Genomic DNA, 18,266 nt, shown 5'->3' with positions numbered 1-18,266 from the left:
AGACCTGACCTCAACCTGATAGGATACCTTTGGGATGAATGTGGCCTTCTCGACTAACATCAATACCTGACCTCACAAATCCACTTCTGGAAAAATGGTCAAACTTTCTCATAGACACTCCTAAGTTGAAGCTGTTATAGCTGCAAAGGGTGGGCCAACTCAATATTGAACCCTACGGACTAAGACTGGGATGCCATTAAAGACCATGTGTGTGTAAAGGCCGGCGTCCCAATACTTTTGGTAATATAATGTATATTGCTACTGGTTGTTTCCTATGTAATCACAGCACCACTGCTATCTTAGTTAGGGGTCTGTGGCTGTGTTGGCCATCGTAAAAAAGAGGGAAAGCTTAACCTATAACAGTGATCTTTTATGTATTACTACTTCGCTACCTAATATAGTATTTTTTATGAGGACATCGCCAACCACACCGCAAAAAACAATGGAGTAATGAGGTCTAAGGACTATAATATATCAGACCAAAGTTTTCCTATTCCTCAACCATTTACCGGCTACTCTGGACGCCATCTTGGAAACCAATGATCATGTGTATTGTACTTCAATGTCAGAGACAGGCTCTCCCTATTGTTTGTGTATTGAGGTGTGATGTGGATTCTGTTAAGCCTGTCTGTCCCACTAATTGTTAATGACCTCACATATTGTTTCTGTCCAGATGGCTAGATAATATGTTCAAGTTAATTCTATTTCTGTATACAATTTAATCTGCATATGATAATGCAATCAGGCAACCCCTGACCTGTGTGTGGTAATCTGATCAGGAGGGGGAGGTCCATGCTGTATATAAACTGTGTGACTGTTCAATAAAGGAGAAGATTCCAGTACAAGCTAAGTTGTCGGCTTGCTTTGTATGGGGGCGGCTTGAAAATCTGATATCTACTGTATGTTCAAGAGTGAAGGAAGCCGTATACTGAAGTCCACAACGCATTGTGGGTCGCGGTGCTGTTACAAATATGGACGCCATCTTGGAAACCAAATAGCCAACTAGTCTAGCCATGGTACCGGTGCCATGTTGGAAATGGGATGTAATATACCACCTCCATTTTGGGAAAGGGCAATCCTGCTGGAAAAAGCGATTAGAACAGCCTCCTTATCCACCATATTCCCTAATATGTAATTTGTTTAAAGGCGCCGTACATGAGACCAGAAGTGAGTTACCAGATGCCGCCTTTCTTTCTTTGCCTAATTAAAAATGTAACCAAATACATTGTGTGACGGTACTCACCATCACTGGGAGTGAAAGACAGATACTGGACACTGAGAATATGGTTTGGATTGCTTCAAATGAGTTCTGTGTTTACACTTTTGATAATGTGTATTGTACGTCAATGTCAGAGACAGGCTTACCCTATTGTCTGTGTATTGAGGTGTGATGTGGGTTATGTTAAGCCTGTCTGTCCCATTGTTAATTGTTAATGAACTCACATATTGTTTCTGTCCAGATGGTTAGATAATCAGTTCAGGTTAATTCTATGTCTGTATACAATTTCATCTGCATAGGATAATGTAATCAGTCAACCCCTGACCTGTGTGTGGTAATCTGATCAGGAGGGGGGAGGTCCATGCTGTATATAAACTGTGTGACTGTTCAATAAAGGAGTAAGTTCCAGTACAAGCTAAGTTGTCGGCTAGCTTTGTATGGGGGTGGCTTGAAAATCTGATATCTATGTTCAAGACTGAAGGAAGCCGGATGTTTTTTCTCTGTTTTCTTTTCCTAAAAACTGAATAAAAATAATTTTCAAAAAAAAAAGACTGAAGGAAGCCGTATACTGACGGAAGTTCACAACGCATTGTGAGTCGCGGTTCTGTTACAAATATGGACGCCATCTTGGAAACCAAATAGCCAACCAGTCTAGCCATGGTTTCCGGTGCCATGTTGGAAATGGGATGTAATATACCGCCTCCATTTTGGGAAAGGGCAATCCTGCTGGAAAAAGCGATTAGAACAGCCTCCTTATCCACCATATTCCCTAATATGTAAATTGTTTAAAGGCGCCGTACATGAGACCAGACGCGAGTCATCAGATACTGCATTTTTTTTGTTTAACTAATTAAAAATTTAACCAAATACATTGAAATATTCAACTTTATTTATTATATAAAAACTGACCTTAAATAATGTAATATAAATACATAGATCTGTCCCGACAGACGGCGGTTCCTTATATGTGAATTTGAACCCAATATTTTACATTTGATATACACTACAAATGACACTACAGTATACACCATACTAAAATTCTATTTATTATAGTGCTAAAAAAAAAAAAAAAAAGAAAACAAATAAAATCCTGCTAAAACGACCTACATAAAATAAATACCCTTAATATAAATTTTTATAAGGCTTTAGGAAATAATTGATAGATTTAACTCAGGGAATAGATATAAAAATTATATCTTATATAAAAATATCCACCTAATGACAATCAACACACCCATACCTCACTGGACTTTCGGTGGTTGGTCTTTCGGTATCGTTTTTTTTAGAGCCGGCTGTGTTCTGTCCACCAGACTTTTATTCATTATACTTGTGTTTATGTTCTTTAAAATAACATGTTGGGGTTTCTTGATTCGCACAAGTTAGTTATATATGCAGAGCTCAGTCGCCATCTACTGTCCTTTTTTGGTATAGCTCTAGTTCTGCATATATTGTAAACTCAGGATGTGTTTAAATAAAGTTGTTAGGAAGCATAGCATTATGGGTAGGACTTCTACAGGAAGTGTATCAGCCACCATTTTGAGAAGATACAGCAGGGCAGCAAGACATGTTCTTCCCAATCCCTCGCAATCACCCCTAAGAGAGCTTAAAGAGTGAGTTCTTGTTATCCCATCCTGTATTATAGATCAGCTCTCTGTCCTAGAGATGGCATAGGCTGTTGGCTCTCTTGTAATAGCAATCAGATCAGCTAACTAGCTGCTGGATTTCTATTACAAGCAGCAGGATGCCCCCCCCCCCGCCCGCTGCCTTCCGCGGCTTGTTTGGGCTCTCCTGTCCCACCGGGGATCGGCTTTGATTGGCTGTTCATGATGGTAAACCAGAAGTGATGACATGAATTCACTTCTGGTTTACTCGGAAACCAACGGCACCATTTATTTTTTAAAATCGCAAGTATTCAAAATCACCGATCTGGGTGTTTTGAATGCTTTTAAGGGCAGCGGAGGGATTGGGGGTCTTATAGACACCCCCAGATCGCTCCATAAAGAGTACCTGTCACCTGTCACATGCCCATTGCTGTCATAACGATGTTCACATTCTGTTTTAACCACTTGCCGCTCGCCCACCATCAAGTGACGACGGAGTGGTGTGGCTCTCGTTCAAGGATAAAGTCATATGATGGCACCCCAGAACAGCAGCTCGGGGGCACAGAGCGGCAATCGCAGCCAAGCCGTGTCTTAGGAACCCCCGATTTTGGTAAAGAGCCAATTACGTGGCTCTTTACCCATGGGATCGGCTGTGTCCAATCACAGCCGGTCCCATGTAAATGAGGAAGTGCCGTTTTTCGGGGCTCCTCCTCTCACACTGTCAGAGTGTGTGGTGAGGAGAGCCGATCAGTGGCTCCTCCTCGAAGTGGAGTAGAGGATAAGTAATCAGGGCACTGATTAAAATACAGTAAAATAAATGCACATCAATGACAGCAAACATGGCACATTAGTGACCCCAATCAGTGCCAATCAGCGACCCCAATCAGTGCCAATCAGTGACCTCAATCAGTGCCCATTAGTGATGCCAGTCAGTGCCCGTCAGTACCTGCTCACCTGTGCTGCCCATCAGTGTCCACCAGTGCTGCCCATCAGTGCCCATCAGTGCTGCCAGTCAGTGCCCATCAGTACCTGCTCATCTGTGCTACCCATCAGTGTCCACCAGTGCTGCCCATCAGTTCCCACCAGTACTGCCAGTCAGTGCCCAATAGTGCAGCCAGTCAGTGTCAGTCAGTGCTCTTCAGTGCCGCCTATCAGTGCCCATCAGTGCTGTCAGTCAGTGCTCATCAGTGCCACCTATCAGTGCCCATCAGTGCGGCATATTAGTGTCTCCTCATCAGTGCCACCTAATCAGTGCCCTGCAGTGCTACCTCATCAGTGCCCATAATTGCCACCTCATCAGTGCCCATCAGTGCCCATCAGTGCCGCCTCATCAGCCCAAATGAGTGAAGGAGAAAAACTGCTTATTTCCAAAATTTACTGACAGAAAAAAAAAAAAATTCAAAATTTTCTGTTTTGTTTTTTTTTTGTAAAAAATAAAAACCCCAGCGGTGAATAAATACCACCAAAAAAAACTCTATTTGTGTGAAAAAAATGATAACATTTTCATTTGGGTACAGCATTGCATGACCGCGTAATTGTCAATCAAACTGTGAGAGCGCTGAAAGCTGAAAATTGGCCTGGGCAGGAAGGGGGTGAAAGTGCCCAGTATTGAAGTGGTTAACCACTTAAGCCCCGGAAGATTTTACCCCCTTCCTGACTAGGGCCTATTTTGCGATTCGGCACTGCGTGAATTTAACAGACAATTGGGCGGTCGTGCGACGCTGTACCCAAATGAAATTCATGTCCTTTTTTCCCACAAACAGAGATTTCTTTTGGTGGTATTTGATCACCTGTGCGATTTTTACTTTTTGCGCTATAAACAAAAAAAGAGCGACAATTTTGCAAAAATAACAATATTTTACACATTTTTTTTATATGAAATTCCCAAAAAAAAATGTAAAAATCAAAATTTGTTAACATTTTTGGCCAAGTTGTTTTCTGCTACATATGTTTGGTAAAAAAATCGCAAAAAGCGTATTTTGATTGGTTTGCGCAAAAGTTATTGCGTTTACTAACTAAGGGAAGGATTTTTGTCATTTTTTTTAATAAGTAATGGCGGCGATCTGAGATTTTTTTTGCGGGACTGCGACATTGCGGCGGACAGATCGGACCCCTAACTGACATTTTTGACACTTTTGGGGGTACCAGTGACATTACTGCAGTAATCAGTGCTATACATATGCACTGTCACTGTAAAAATGACACTGGCAGGGAAGGGGTTAACTTTATTGGAGAGGGAGGGGTTAGGTGTGTCCTAGGGGCGTGCTTCTAACTGTAATGGGATGTGGCTGTTTGTGTAACAACAGAGAAATACAATCCTACATAGCAGGACCGTATGATCTCTGTTCTTACACAGGGGAGAATGACAGACTGCTTTGTTTACATTAGCCGCCTGCCTTTCTCCCTCTGTAACGGACAATCGCGAGTGACCGGCGGACATCGGGTCCGCCGGTCACATGCGTGGGGGGATCCACGAACGAGCGGGGGTGGGAGCGCGCCTCCGGCGGCGTGCGCTCGCCCCCTAGAGCCTCACAGGCTAGTGACGTACCCATATGGGTAGTCGGCAAGTGGTTAAAAAAAAAAAACAGTCTACAAATGAAAATAAAAAAAAAATATGTAAATGTCTCCGTCCTCCCATGCTAGAGCGTGAAGACACGTCGGTCCCGCACGCATGCAAACACCGGTCGTCCCACACATGTGAGGTATGGCCGCGGACGTCACATCATGGGCAGTCATTCTAGAACCCGACCTCCTCTGTAAATCTGAAGCGGTGACCTGTAAAGGTAAAGTGTCGCCAATGGATAGTAGAATTGACCTCGTTTGTCGCGGTTGCACAGGCGTGCGCAATTTTAAAGCATGACATATTCGGGAACCTATTTACCCCGGCATAACATCATCTTTTATATCTTACTAAAAATAAAATTGGGTTACGTATTGGGTTTTCTTGCATTAAAATTCAGAAGAGTATTTAAAAAAAAAAATGCGTTTGAAAAACCGCTGCGTAAATATCGTGTGACATAAAATACTGCAACGCCCACCAATTTATTTTCTAGGGCCTCCGCTTTAAAAAATATACACAGTGAGGGAAAAAAGTATTTGATCTCCTGCTGATTTTGTACGTTTGCCCCACTGACAAAGAAATGATCAGTCTATCATTTTATTGGTCGGTTTATTTTACCAGTGAGAGACGGAATAACTACAAAAATATTCAGAAAAACGCATTTCAAAGCGGTTCTAAATTGATTTACATTTTAACAAGTGAAATAAGTATTTGATCCCCGATCAATCAGCAAGATTTCTGTCTCCCAGGTGTCTTCTATACAGGTAACAAGCTGAGATTAGGAGGAGTCTCTTATAGGGAGTGCTCCTAATCTCAGCTTGTTACCTGTATAGAAGACACCTGTCCACAGAATCAACCAATCAGATTCCAATCTCTTCACCATGGCCAAGACCAAAGAGCTTTCCAAGGATGTCAGGGAGAAGATTGTAGACCTACACAAGGCTGGAATGGCTACAAGACCATCGCCAAGCAGCTTGGTGAGAGGGTGACAACTGTTGGTGCGATTATTCACAAATGGAAGAAACAGAAAATAACTGTCAGTCTCCTCAGTCTGGGGCTCCATGGAAGATCTCCCCTCGTGGAGGTTCAATGATGATGGAGAACGGTGAGGAATCAGCCCAGAACTACACGGGAGAATCTTCTCAATGATCTCAGCTGGGACCATCGTCACCAAGAAAACAATTGGTAACACACTACCCCATGAAGGACTGAAATCCTGCAGCACCCGTGAGGTCCCCCTGCTCAGGAAATCCCATGTACAGACCGTCTGATGTCTGCTAATGAACATCTGAATGATTCAGAGGAGAACTGGGTGAAAGTGTTGTGGTCAGATGAGACCAAAATTGAGCTCTTTGGCATCAACTCAACTCACCATGTTTGGAGAAGGAGGAGGAGGAATGCTGCCTTTGACCCCAAGAACGCCATCCCCCACCATCAAACATGGAGGTGGAAACATTATGCTTTGGGGGTGTTTTTCTGCTAAGGGGACAACTTCACCGCATCAAAGGGACGATGGACGGGGCCAATGTACCATCAAATCTTGGGTGAGAACCTCCTTCCCTCAGCCAGGGCATTGAAAATGGATCATAGATGGGTCTTCCAACATGACAATGACCCAAAACACATGGCCAAGGCAACAAAGGAGTGGCTCAAGAAGCACATTAAGGTCCTGGAATGGCCTAGCCAGTCTCCAGACCTTAATCCCATAGAAAATATGTGGACGGAGCTGAAGGTTGGAGTTACCACACAGCAGCCTCCAAACCTTAATGACTTGGAGAGGATCTGTAATAAGAAGTGGGACAAAATCCCTCCTGAGATGTGTGCAAACCTGGTGGCCAACTACAAGAAACGTCTGACCTCTGTGACCTCTGACCTCTGTGATTGGCCAACAAGGGTTTCTCCACCAACTACTAAGTCAGGTTTTGCGAAGGGATCAAATACTTATTTCACTCATTAACCACTTGCCGACTGCCGCACGACTATTTACGTCGGCAGTCAGCCCCTCACAGGCAAAGCGACGTAGGGCTACGTCGCTAGCCTGTAAGGGTTTTGGGAGCGAGCGCGCGCCGCCGGATGTGTGCTCCCGCTCCCACTCGGTCACGGACCCCCCGCACGTGTGCCCAGCGGACCCGATGTCCGCCGGGCACTCGCGATCGTCCGTGACAGCGGGAGACAGGCAGGCGGCTGATGTAAACAAAGCCGCCTGTCAGTCTCCCCTGTGTAAGAATGGAGATCAAACAGTTCTACTATGTAGGACCGTTGATCACTGTTCTTACACATCAAGCCACAGCCAATCACAGTTAGAAAGCACGCCCCTAGGACACACTTAACCCCTCCCTCTCCAATACAGTTAACCCCTTCCCTGCCAGTGTCATTTTTACAGTGACAGTGCATATTTATAGCACTGATTACTGCAGTAATGTCACTGGTACCCCCAAAAGTGTCAAAAATGTCAGTCAAGGGTCCGATCTGTCCGCCGCAATGTCACAGCCCCGCAAAAAAAATCGCAGATCGCCGCCATTACGCTTTAAAAAAAAAATGACAAAAATCTTTCCCTTTGTTAGTAAACGCAATAACTTTTGCGCAAACCAATCAAAATACGCTTTTTGCAATTTTTTTTACCAAACATATGTAGTATAAAAAAAATTGGCCTAAAATGTTAAAAAATTTTGATTTTTACATTTTTTGGGGGGGAATTTCATATAAAAAATGTGAAAAATATTGTTATTTTTGCAAAATTGACGCTCTTCTTTTGTTTATAGCGCATGATCAAAAAATCGCACAGGTGATCAAATACCACCAAAAGAAAGCTCTGTTTGTGGGGAAAAAAGGACGCCAAATTCGTTTAGGTACAGCGTTGCACGACCGCGCAATTGTCCGTAAAGTCACGCAGTGCCGAATTGCAAAATAGGCCCTGTTCAGGAAGGGGGTAAAATCTTCCGGGGCATAAGTGGTTAAAATGCAAATCAATTTATAATTTTTTTGAAATGCATTTTTCTGGATATTTTTGTTATTCCATCTCTCACTGGTAAAATAAACCGACCAATAAAATTATAGACTGATCGTTTCTTTGTTAGTGGGCAAACTTACAAAATCAGCAGGGGATCACATACTTTTTTCCCTCACTGTAATGTTTGGGGGTTCTAATTTTCTAGATAAGGATTGTTACAAAACAAAACTTACAGTAAGTGTCAAAAAAAGTCCTGAAGCTAAAGTGGATATAAAATAAAAAAAACTTTGCCACCTAGTGGTGACTTGACAAACTAGCAGTGTGTTATTAACCATTACTATTAACATTTCCAAATTTCCACTAAAAAGATAAAATTTTTATAATAATTTCCCCTGAGCTTAATCCAAGGAATTCTTATGGTTTTATAACAATTATATATAAAGGGTATTTATTTTATGTAGGTAGTTTTAGCAAACTTGTATTTGTTTTGTATATTTTAGCATGGTGTACAGTGTCATTTATATATTAAATGTAAAATATTGGCCTCAGATTTAGATATAAGGAATAGCAGTCTGTCAGGACATATCTATAGATTTTATATTACATTATTTAGGGTCAGTTGTTATATAATAAATAAAGTTGAATATTTTTATGTATTTGGTTATATTTTAAATTAGGCAAATAAAAGAGGCAACTGGTATGTGAACTCGCTTCTGGTCTCATGTATGGTGGCTTAAGAGTTCCCTTTACTGGAACTAAGGGGCCAAGCCCAACCCATGAAAAACAACCACATACCATAATCCCCCCCTCCACCGAATGATTTGGACCAGTGCACAAAGTAAGGTCCATAAAGACATGGGGTAGTTTGGGGTAAAGGAACATGACTGGCCTGCACAGAGTCCTGAACTCAACCCGATAGAACACCTTTGGGATGAATTAGAGTGGAGACTGCGAGCCAGGCCCTCACAAATGCTCTTCTGGAAGAATGGTGAAACATTCCCATAGACACTCCTAAACCTTGTGGACGGCCTTCCCAGAAGAGTTGAAGCTGTTATAGCTGCAAAGGGTGGAGCCAACTCAATATTGAACCCTACGGACTAAGACTGGGATGCCATTAAAGTTCATGTGTGTGTAAAGGCCGGCGTCCCAATACTTTTGGTAATATAGTGTACTTGTCCACGATCCTGGTCTGGTACAGGTAAATTAATGAAGTGTTGATTTTGTGGACCAGTAGAGTTAGGCTCCATGCACACTTGTAGAACTCCAAAGTTGGGCTGACTTTGGAGTTCAACTTTGGTGCAACTTTGACGCAACTCTTGATGGGTGCAACTTGGATCTAACTTTGACTTTGATCAGTCAACTGTTATAACATTCAGGTATGACTTTCATGCAACTTTGGAGGTCCTCAAGTAGTGCATGAACTACCTTGAAGTTGCTACAACATGCGGAGCGACTTGTCACTTGACTTTGATGTCCAAACAGGGCTGGTGCTAGACTATTTAGCGCCCTAGGCAAGACCAGTTACTTGCACCCCCACCCCCCAAAAAAACTGTACATATCCCCCCCCCTTTAACCCTACACCCCCTTCCTGTACACACTGCCCCCCCTTCCTGCACACTGCCCCCCTTTAACGCTACACCCCTTTCCTGCACACAAAGCACCCCTCTCTAGAGGTGACATCCACCGGGGATGAGGAGGTGACAGGAGAGGAATGTGGCACTCGCCATAGCTGCGCCCCCTAGGGGGCAGTTTGCCTAGTGGTAGCACCGGCCCTGTGTCCAAAGTTGCATGACAAGTCCCACAAGTATGAATGGAGCCTTAATTAAATAATAATAGCATTTGTGGAAGTTTTGGGTTGAAATCTTTTTTTTTTTTTAACAGATAGAGTTAAAATCATTTTAATTTTGATTTCACAATTTTGTATGATTTGGAAAAAGTCAAATTTTTGGACCTGATCACTAAAAAGTAGTGATGAGACGAACACACCTGGGTCCAGTGACCATTAAAGTTCATGTGGGTGTAAAGGCAGGTGTCCCAATACTTTTGGTAATATAGTGGATATTGCTACTGGTTGTTTCCCTTTGTAATCACGGCACCGCCGCCATCTTAGGTAGGGCGTCCCAATACTTTTGGTAATTTAGTGTATCTGCTTTATGAACACATTTAGGCAAAAGAATGCAAAACAAAATATTGACTATAATGTTACTTTATTGAGTATCATAAATGGATTGGATGGTATTTAGTTAGCGGCAAGAGTCTGGTCCACCCAGGATCTGAGGGCGGTGACGCGGGCGTAGACGGCTGGGGTAGATGTAGAGCAGGAAGAGCTGCCCCAGGACACGATACCGGCCAGGGTCCAGGCTCCGTTCCTCTCGCACACAAGGGGTCCACCGGAGTCACCCTGAAAAGAAAAGAGGAGACGTCACAGGAGAATTCTCATACAATGAATGTTTCACTTTATAGAAGTTCTGTCGGTCTGAGCTGTGTGCCCCGATATGTAAATGCATTAAATCCAGGGCTTATTTTCAGCTGGAACTTGGTGGAACTCGGTTCCACCACCTTTGGCTCAGGCCCTCAGCTCCCTGCTCATCACTATCACTTCTAAACACAGGGTCAGGGTTGAGTTCCTGCACCTTTTTCTGAGAAAAAAAAGCCCTGATTAAATCAATCGATCTGCTCATTGCAATTAATTAATTAATAAACCATCCAGTGACCACCAGGCCTGGGATTGTATATTGAAGCACGAAAAAATGCTTTCAAATTGCTGTTTAATGATGTAACTGCTGGTTTCTATAGTCCTCCAGCTGCACAGCAAGCTTATTCTTTAAATAGCCAGCCATGGTAATGCCCCTCTAGGCCTGTAGGAGGAGCCAATTGCTCAGAGCGCGTAGCCTTGCTTCCTGGTTCTCATCTGATTCCTCTGATTCTTTAAGTGACGTCACTTCCGCCCTGCGCTCCATGCTGGCCAGCGTGGCATCCAGGGGCTCTCCAGGTTCCTGAAGCAGCCATTACCCTGCCCTAGCTATTGGAACTGATGACAGTGGTCCTGCAGGATGGGCTCAGGAGGACACACATCCCTACACAACAACTACAGAGGAGAAATAATAATTCATGTTTCTTGTGAGTGTTTTTATTCCTTTTTTATTAAAATCTTCATTGGGATACTACACTTAGCTGGCGCTTCCTTCCTTTCTGCTTTCTTCAATTGATCCATACAGAGTTGGTCACAACTCTGAGGATAGCAGCCACAGGTGGTCCCATGTCTTTCCTATTACCCCCAACCATTATGGACTAGAGACCTTTATGTGGATTTCTTTTACCCTGACCATTGGTTTAATCCTTTTTTTTTTTATTAAAAACGTTATTGGGATACTACATTTAGTTGGCGCTTCCTTCCTATCTGCTTCCTTCCAGTATCTTCAGATTTGACTGTTTCCCCCAGTTGGTCCAGGAATGTTCTGGAAGCTAGTGGGCAGGAAGAGTCCAATCAGCAGCTGAATATTCATTCAGCCCTGGCCAATCCCTGGGGGGAGGTGCCCAGATGGTGACTGGGAGAGTGTATAAATACTCTGAGACAGTGAGAAGCCTTGTCTTTTTCCCTGAGGAGGGGATCACAGCCCCTTAGGCCATTCTGCCATGTGCCTGCAGGTGTTGAGGCCTCAGTTGGGTTACCTGGAGGCCTTCTGCTGAAAGCTGACTGATGGGCTGGCATCTGAGGATCTAATCTGGTATCACGGGGAGGTGTACAGACAGATTCCATCCTAGGATCCTAGAGACTCTTGTGCTAGAGTCAGCAGGTTTAAAGGAGACATTGGGGGAGATTTACTAAAAATAGTGCACACAGAATCTGGTGGCAACCAATCAGTGTCCAGGTTTTATTGCCAAAGCTTAATTGAACAAGCTGAAGTTAGAAGTTGATTGGTTGCCATGCACAGCCGCCCTAGATTCTGTGTGCACCAATTTTAGTAAATCTTCCCCATTGTGTCTGGTGTCCTGAAGAGCTCAGTACATTTAATTCTTAGTGAAAGGACTGTCCAGAGAGAAAGATAATTCTCCTCAAGCGCTACTACAAAGCCCAGTTCATCCCTTACTTGAGCGAGGACTTGGCTCGCAGTTTTCCAAGAGAAAGTTCAGCTTCCTCAAATCATTATTGGGGGTTCCGGAGTATCCTAGCGTTACCAACTACCTACCCAATTTCTCATTAAAGCATTCCGCCAAACAATAAAATCAGACAAAAGCTTCTATACATTCCCAATAATATCTCTGGCAGGTTTCCTTTCAGTAAAAATTGTTATTGGTTTGTAGAAACCCCAACATGATCCTTCAAGGGGTTGAACCACACGGGCTTGGGATCACTTAGCCATTGATTCCGGTACCCTAGCTGAGCAATAATAGCTAATAGCAAAAGTCATTGTACCATGCAGGAGGAGACACCGGAGGCACCGGCGCAGATCATGGTGTCCTGGATGTTGGATCCCCAGTAGCTCTGGCAGCCGGCGGTGGTCAGGAGAGGAAGAGATGCCTGCTGGAGCTTAGATGGTGTGACCTGAACTAAAAGAGAGAAAAGGAAGAATTAAAAAATGTGCAACAACATTATCATCACAGCGGTTCCATGTGGCGTTCTGAGCCCATAACAGCTTCCCAATAAGATCACATCTAACTTATATGATGACATGGCATTATTCCTTCATGGCACTGTAGAAGAGCACAGTCATGGGCATCCGCAAGAGGGGGCAAGTCCCCCCCCCCCCCTGGAAATGTCCTGGCCTGCTCGAAAAGGGGAATCTATGGGGACCCTGGTCTAAAGGGAGATCTATGGGGGACCCTGGCCTGGCCTGCTCTAAAGGGGATTCTATGGTGACCCTGGCCTACTCTAAAGGGATCTATGAGGACCCGTGCCTGCTCTAAAGAGGGATCTATGGGGGACCCTGGCGTGGCCTGCTCTAAAGGGGGGGATCTATGGGGACCCTGTTCTAAAGGGGATCTATGGGAGACCCTTGCCTGCTCTAAAGGGGATCTATGGGAGACCCTTGCCTGCTCTAAATGGGATCTATGGGGACCCTGGCCTGGCCTACTCTAAAGGGATCTATGAAGACCCGTGTCTGCTCTAAAGAGGGATCTATGGGGGACCCTGGAGTGGCCTGCTCTAAAGGAGGGGATATATGGGGACCCTGCTCTAAAGGGGATCTATGGGAGACCCTTGCCTGCTCTAAAGGGGGATCTATGGGGGTGAAAAGGGGCTGAGCATTGGTGACCTTAAAATAATGCCCCCCCGAAAAAAGTTCTGCGGACGGCCATGAGCACAGTATGATCGTTATGGGGCTTATTCCTATACAAAGAAGGTCAAAATGAAAACTTGTGAAGACTACAACCAACCAAGTCATCACATAAAATACTCTCCACATTATGTAAAATATCATAAAAATGTGCCGAAAACAAAAGCTGGAAATGAAAGCTATTATACAGTGGTCACGTGACCACAAGAGCTTCCTTCCCAGCGTTCTTCTGCTGGGTGGACGGTTGGGATTAAAGACATAGGACCCACCCATTGACTTGAATAAGCTTTGATTGGCTACTGATTGTCCACTCCCCTGCTCACACACAAATGGCAGCTGCTTTGACGGCGCAACTTCTACCAGGAGACACCTCCAATCAAGCCTGAGTAGGGCTGGGCAGGAGGCGTGTCAGCTTGTGATGTCGCAGGTTGACCTTCAAAGTACAGGCACAATGGGGGAGATTTACTAAAACTAGTGCACATGGAATCTGGCACAGCCATGCATAGTAACCAATCAGCTTCCAGGTTTTATTGTCAAACCTTAATTGACCAAGCTGATTGGTTACTGTGCACAGCATAGTAACTCTCTGTGCTCCAGTTTTAGTAAATCTCCCCCAGTGTGCCATATATAACATGGTCAGTACAGAACAGGAAGCCCTTGAATCAGAAGATTGGCAGGATCACCAGGAATTTACAGCACATGGATGTTTCTATATAGAAAGGAATATAAATGTCCACTATAAAGGACCAAGGAATGTAGTAATTTTGCTTGAGATACACTTTAATATCTCTTTTTTTTTTTTGGGCTGGGGGGCAATTTTTGGTTCTGAGTATTAGTATCCCAAATGCATTATATTTTGTTTATTCTAATTCCCTTACCAGCGGCATTGGTGTATCCCCATCCGGTGGTGACGCATCTTTCTCCTCCATTGAAGACATCAACGCTAGCAGCAAGACACACGGGGGAAATGCGGTCGGTGAAGACGGCGGGAGTGGCCAGCTTGATCAGGGTGATGTCATTGATGATGCTCTGGGAGTTGTACTGGGGGTGTCTGAAGGCCTAAGAGAAGATATGTTAGAATAAAATTCCTGGAAATGTAGGTGAATCCAACCAGATACATCCAACCAATCTTCATACACAGACCCTATAGGTTTTCTATTTTATCTATAAGAGTAGCTCATTGACTAACTTTATAGAAAGGGACAAACAGAGCAGTTAAGTAAGTGGGAGGAGGAAGCCTTTATTTCCAATCAACCTCCCCAACTCAGGATTTACCAGAGATACATAGATGATATATTGACTCCCTTAGAGATTTTATGACCTTTATTGAGAACAACCAGTATGGCATCTCATTCTCAGAAACCTTATTGGATTAATTTATACCCATTTGCACCAAGCACTTTATGTATATGTATAGTAATTATTACTATGAATTGTTTTGTTTGATTGATTTTTATCTTCATCATATATGCACTTTAGGAAATACTGTGATATTTGGTACTTTATAAAAATTTAGTTTTTTGCACCTTATTGGATCACTATTAACTATACACTTCAGCAATTTTTGCACATATGGACTTTTATCTTATATTTAAAATGTACTGATTAGATTTATTATTTACTCTGCGAGCGCTGCTTTCCTGGTTATTCAAACAGAGCAGTTACTCATAACTCCCGACTGTCCCTGATTTGGAGGGACTGTCCCCAATTAGGGGGGCTGTCCCCGATTTGGGGGGGGGCTGTCCCTGATTTGGGGGGAATGTCCCTGATTTGGGGGTACTGTCCCCAATTTGGGGGTACTGTCCCCGATTTGGGGGGGCTGTCCCTGATATGGGGGGATTGTCCCCAATTTGGAGGGACTGTCCCCAATTTTGGGGGGCTGTCCCCGATTTGGGGGGACTGTCCCCGATTTGGGGGGGAATGTCCCTGATTTGGTGGTACTGTCCCCAATTTGGGGGTACTGTCCCCGATTTGGGGGGGCTGTCCCTGATGTGGGGGGACTGTCCCCGATTTGGAGGGACTGTCCCCAATTTTGGGGGGCTGTCCCCGATTTGGGAGGACTGTCCCAGATTTGGGGGGAATGTCCCTGATTTGGTGGTACTGTCGCCAATTTGGGGGTACTGTCCCCGATTTGGGGGTGCTTGCCCTGATTTGGGGGGCTGTCCCCGATTTGGGGGGCTGTCCCTGATTTGGGGGGACTGTGCCCGATTTGGGGGGACTGTGCCCGATTTGGGGGGGCTGTCCCTGATTTGGACCGACTGTCCCTGATTTGGAGAGACTGTCCCCGATTTGGGGGGGGCTGTCCCTGATTTGGGGGGAATGTCCCCAATTTGGGGGGGCTGTCCCTGATTTGGAGGTACTGTCCCTGATTTGGAGGGACTGTCCCCTATTTAGGGGGGCTGTCCCCTATTTGGGGGGGCTGTCCCTGATTTGGAGGGACTGTCCCCGATTTGGGGGGCTGTCCCTGATTTGGGGGGACTGTCCCTGATTTGGGGGGACTGTCCCCAATTTGGGGGGGGCTGTCCCTGATTTGGAACAAAGTCCCCATGTCCCTCTTTCCTCCTTATTTGTCCCTCAATTCGAAAAATAAAATTTGATATGACCCAACTACCCGCGCAAAGGATATAAATGGTGAATAAAAAATAGTGAGTAAAAATAAATAAAATCGATATTATTAGTGTAGGAGAATCTTAAATTAAAAGCAGCAATCAACAACGTGATCCGTGAAAAGTGAAAAAATAAATAATTATTAATAATTAAAAGATTGCGCTCAACTAAATCACTAATATGAACAAAATACAATATTGTGCAGATGGTGCAAAATAAAGTGCAGATATTTATTTATATTTATTTATTATTTATTTATTTATATTTATATCTGCACAATATTGTATTTTGTTCATATTAGTGATTTAGTTGAGCGCAATCTTTTAATTAGTAGTAATTATTTATTTTGTCCCTCATTTTGGTCTGGTCTATATAGTTGTATATAAACGTTACTTTTTTTATCCTTCAAAAAGTATTTCCCAGTGCTAAACCTTTCATCCAATTTCTAAATTGCTTCAAAAGCCAATATAAAGGAATAATAGTGACAAAAAAAAAAAAAAAAGCACTTATGGGTTTACCCTATTTTTTCTTAATTCTGCTTTAAGGGGGCGGGGCAGGGGGTGTGTCCTATGCCTGCAGACATTTCCTAATAGATGTCCCTCGTTCCCATCTCAAAAAGTTGGGAGGTGTGCAGTTATTGTCTATGGCTGATTATCCCTCCATATTGAAAAAAAAGAACTTACTCTGCCGACATTGATTCTCTGGACGGCCTCAGAGTTGGAGGAGCGGTCAAATGCACCCAGGACCACACGGTGGGAAGTTCTGGAAGGAAGAAAAAATCGATCATAATTTCCAATAAGGCTGATTTGATATTTCAGATGTCTGCTCCAATTTTTAATCTGATAATCAGAACACTTCCCAGCACTTTCTAAATTTATACCTGAAAATCAACAAAGATATAGACATAGCCTGCAGACACATTTACTGAGGAAGGCACGCCCATTTCAGAGTTAACTTTGCCTTTCTTGTACAAAAGGGTCAAAATTGTGTTCATTTCAAGCACCATCACCATTACTTGTCAGGTTATCTGAAACACCCAACTCTATAGAAGCCATGGAATACATGGGACTAACTGGGATGAATAAACAGTTGGATAAATGGTTCTATATTTAGGATGTATCCGGTCTATAAATCAGAGGCTCTGGATGGACAGTTGGATAAATGGTTCTATATTTACGATGTATTGGGTCTATAAACCAGAGGCTCTGGATCAACAGTTGGATAAATGGTTCTATATTTAGAATGTATCTGATCTCTAAACCAGAGGCTCTGGATGGACAGTTGGTTAAATGGCTCTATATTTAGGATGTAATCCAGTCTATAAACCAGGGGCTCTGGATGGATCGTTTGATACATGGCTCTATATTTAGATTGTATCTGATCTAAAAACCAGAGGCTCTGGATGGACAGTTGGATAAATTGTTCTATAGTTAGGATGTGTCTGGTCTATATACTAGTGGCTCTGAACAGACAGATTACCAGTAATGCATTGCAGTGACTTTGTCATATAAAACTCACGTGACTCCGCAGTGGGCAGCAGTGACAACCCAGAGACTGTTGATGAGGGAACCGCCACAGAAGTGGGATCCAAAGATGTTCTATAGAGTAAGAAGAGTCACCAGATCATTGCTTTATATACAGATCATTTCACACTTTCTATGAAACTTCTGTTTTCTATATACATTACATGAATACCATTTTGGAATCATTTTAGGCTTACAATAAAGAAAAATATTCAGGGTCATGACATATAACATATATTATGTCACTGGCTATGAGCTGTTTAACAAAGCTCCTTTGGAAAGCTAAGTCTTTGGTCTCTGATCTAAGCCCCAAAGAACAGAATAGCAGAGGTATCCCTGCCCTGTTCCTCTCCACCAGGAACCTTTCCCTATCTCTACACACGGCCCCTAACCAGCGGGAGCTCTATCCCTATGCTGTCCACTTTGCAAAGTGCGTGCCAACTGCAGTAAGGCAGTGCTATTTTTTAGCACTGCCCTCACTAAAGATGGCCACAGAGGTTCTCCAGGGTTGCAGCGCCCAATCGGACAGT

The 18,266-nt window shown here is 43.6% G+C and overlaps 1 protein-coding gene across 1 annotated transcript in view; it reads right to left on the bottom strand.

Moving 5' to 3' along the window:
• The window catches only part of LOC309551104 (uncharacterized protein), a gene marked incomplete at both ends in the record, with an annotated part of 215,915 nt that overhangs the window by 153,105 nt on the left and 44,544 nt on the right, over positions 1-18,266 (bottom strand). The window contains 5 exons of the mRNA XM_082251550.1: positions 10,597-10,731; positions 12,748-12,881; positions 14,485-14,665; positions 16,897-17,093; positions 17,229-17,285. Coding sequence (XP_082107676.1) covers positions 10,597-10,731; positions 12,748-12,881; positions 14,485-14,665; positions 16,897-17,093; positions 17,229-17,285 — 704 coding nt within the window. The remainder of the gene's footprint in view (positions 1-10,596; positions 10,732-12,747; positions 12,882-14,484; positions 14,666-16,896; positions 17,094-17,228; positions 17,286-18,266) is intronic.

The sequence above is a fragment of the Pelophylax lessonae genome, assembly GCF_965119305.1.
Source record: "Pelophylax lessonae genome assembly, chromosome: 1".
In the NCBI taxonomy this organism is placed as follows: domain Eukaryota; kingdom Metazoa; phylum Chordata; class Amphibia; order Anura; family Ranidae; genus Pelophylax; species Pelophylax lessonae.
This window is presented reverse-complemented; position numbering and strand designations above follow the sequence as displayed.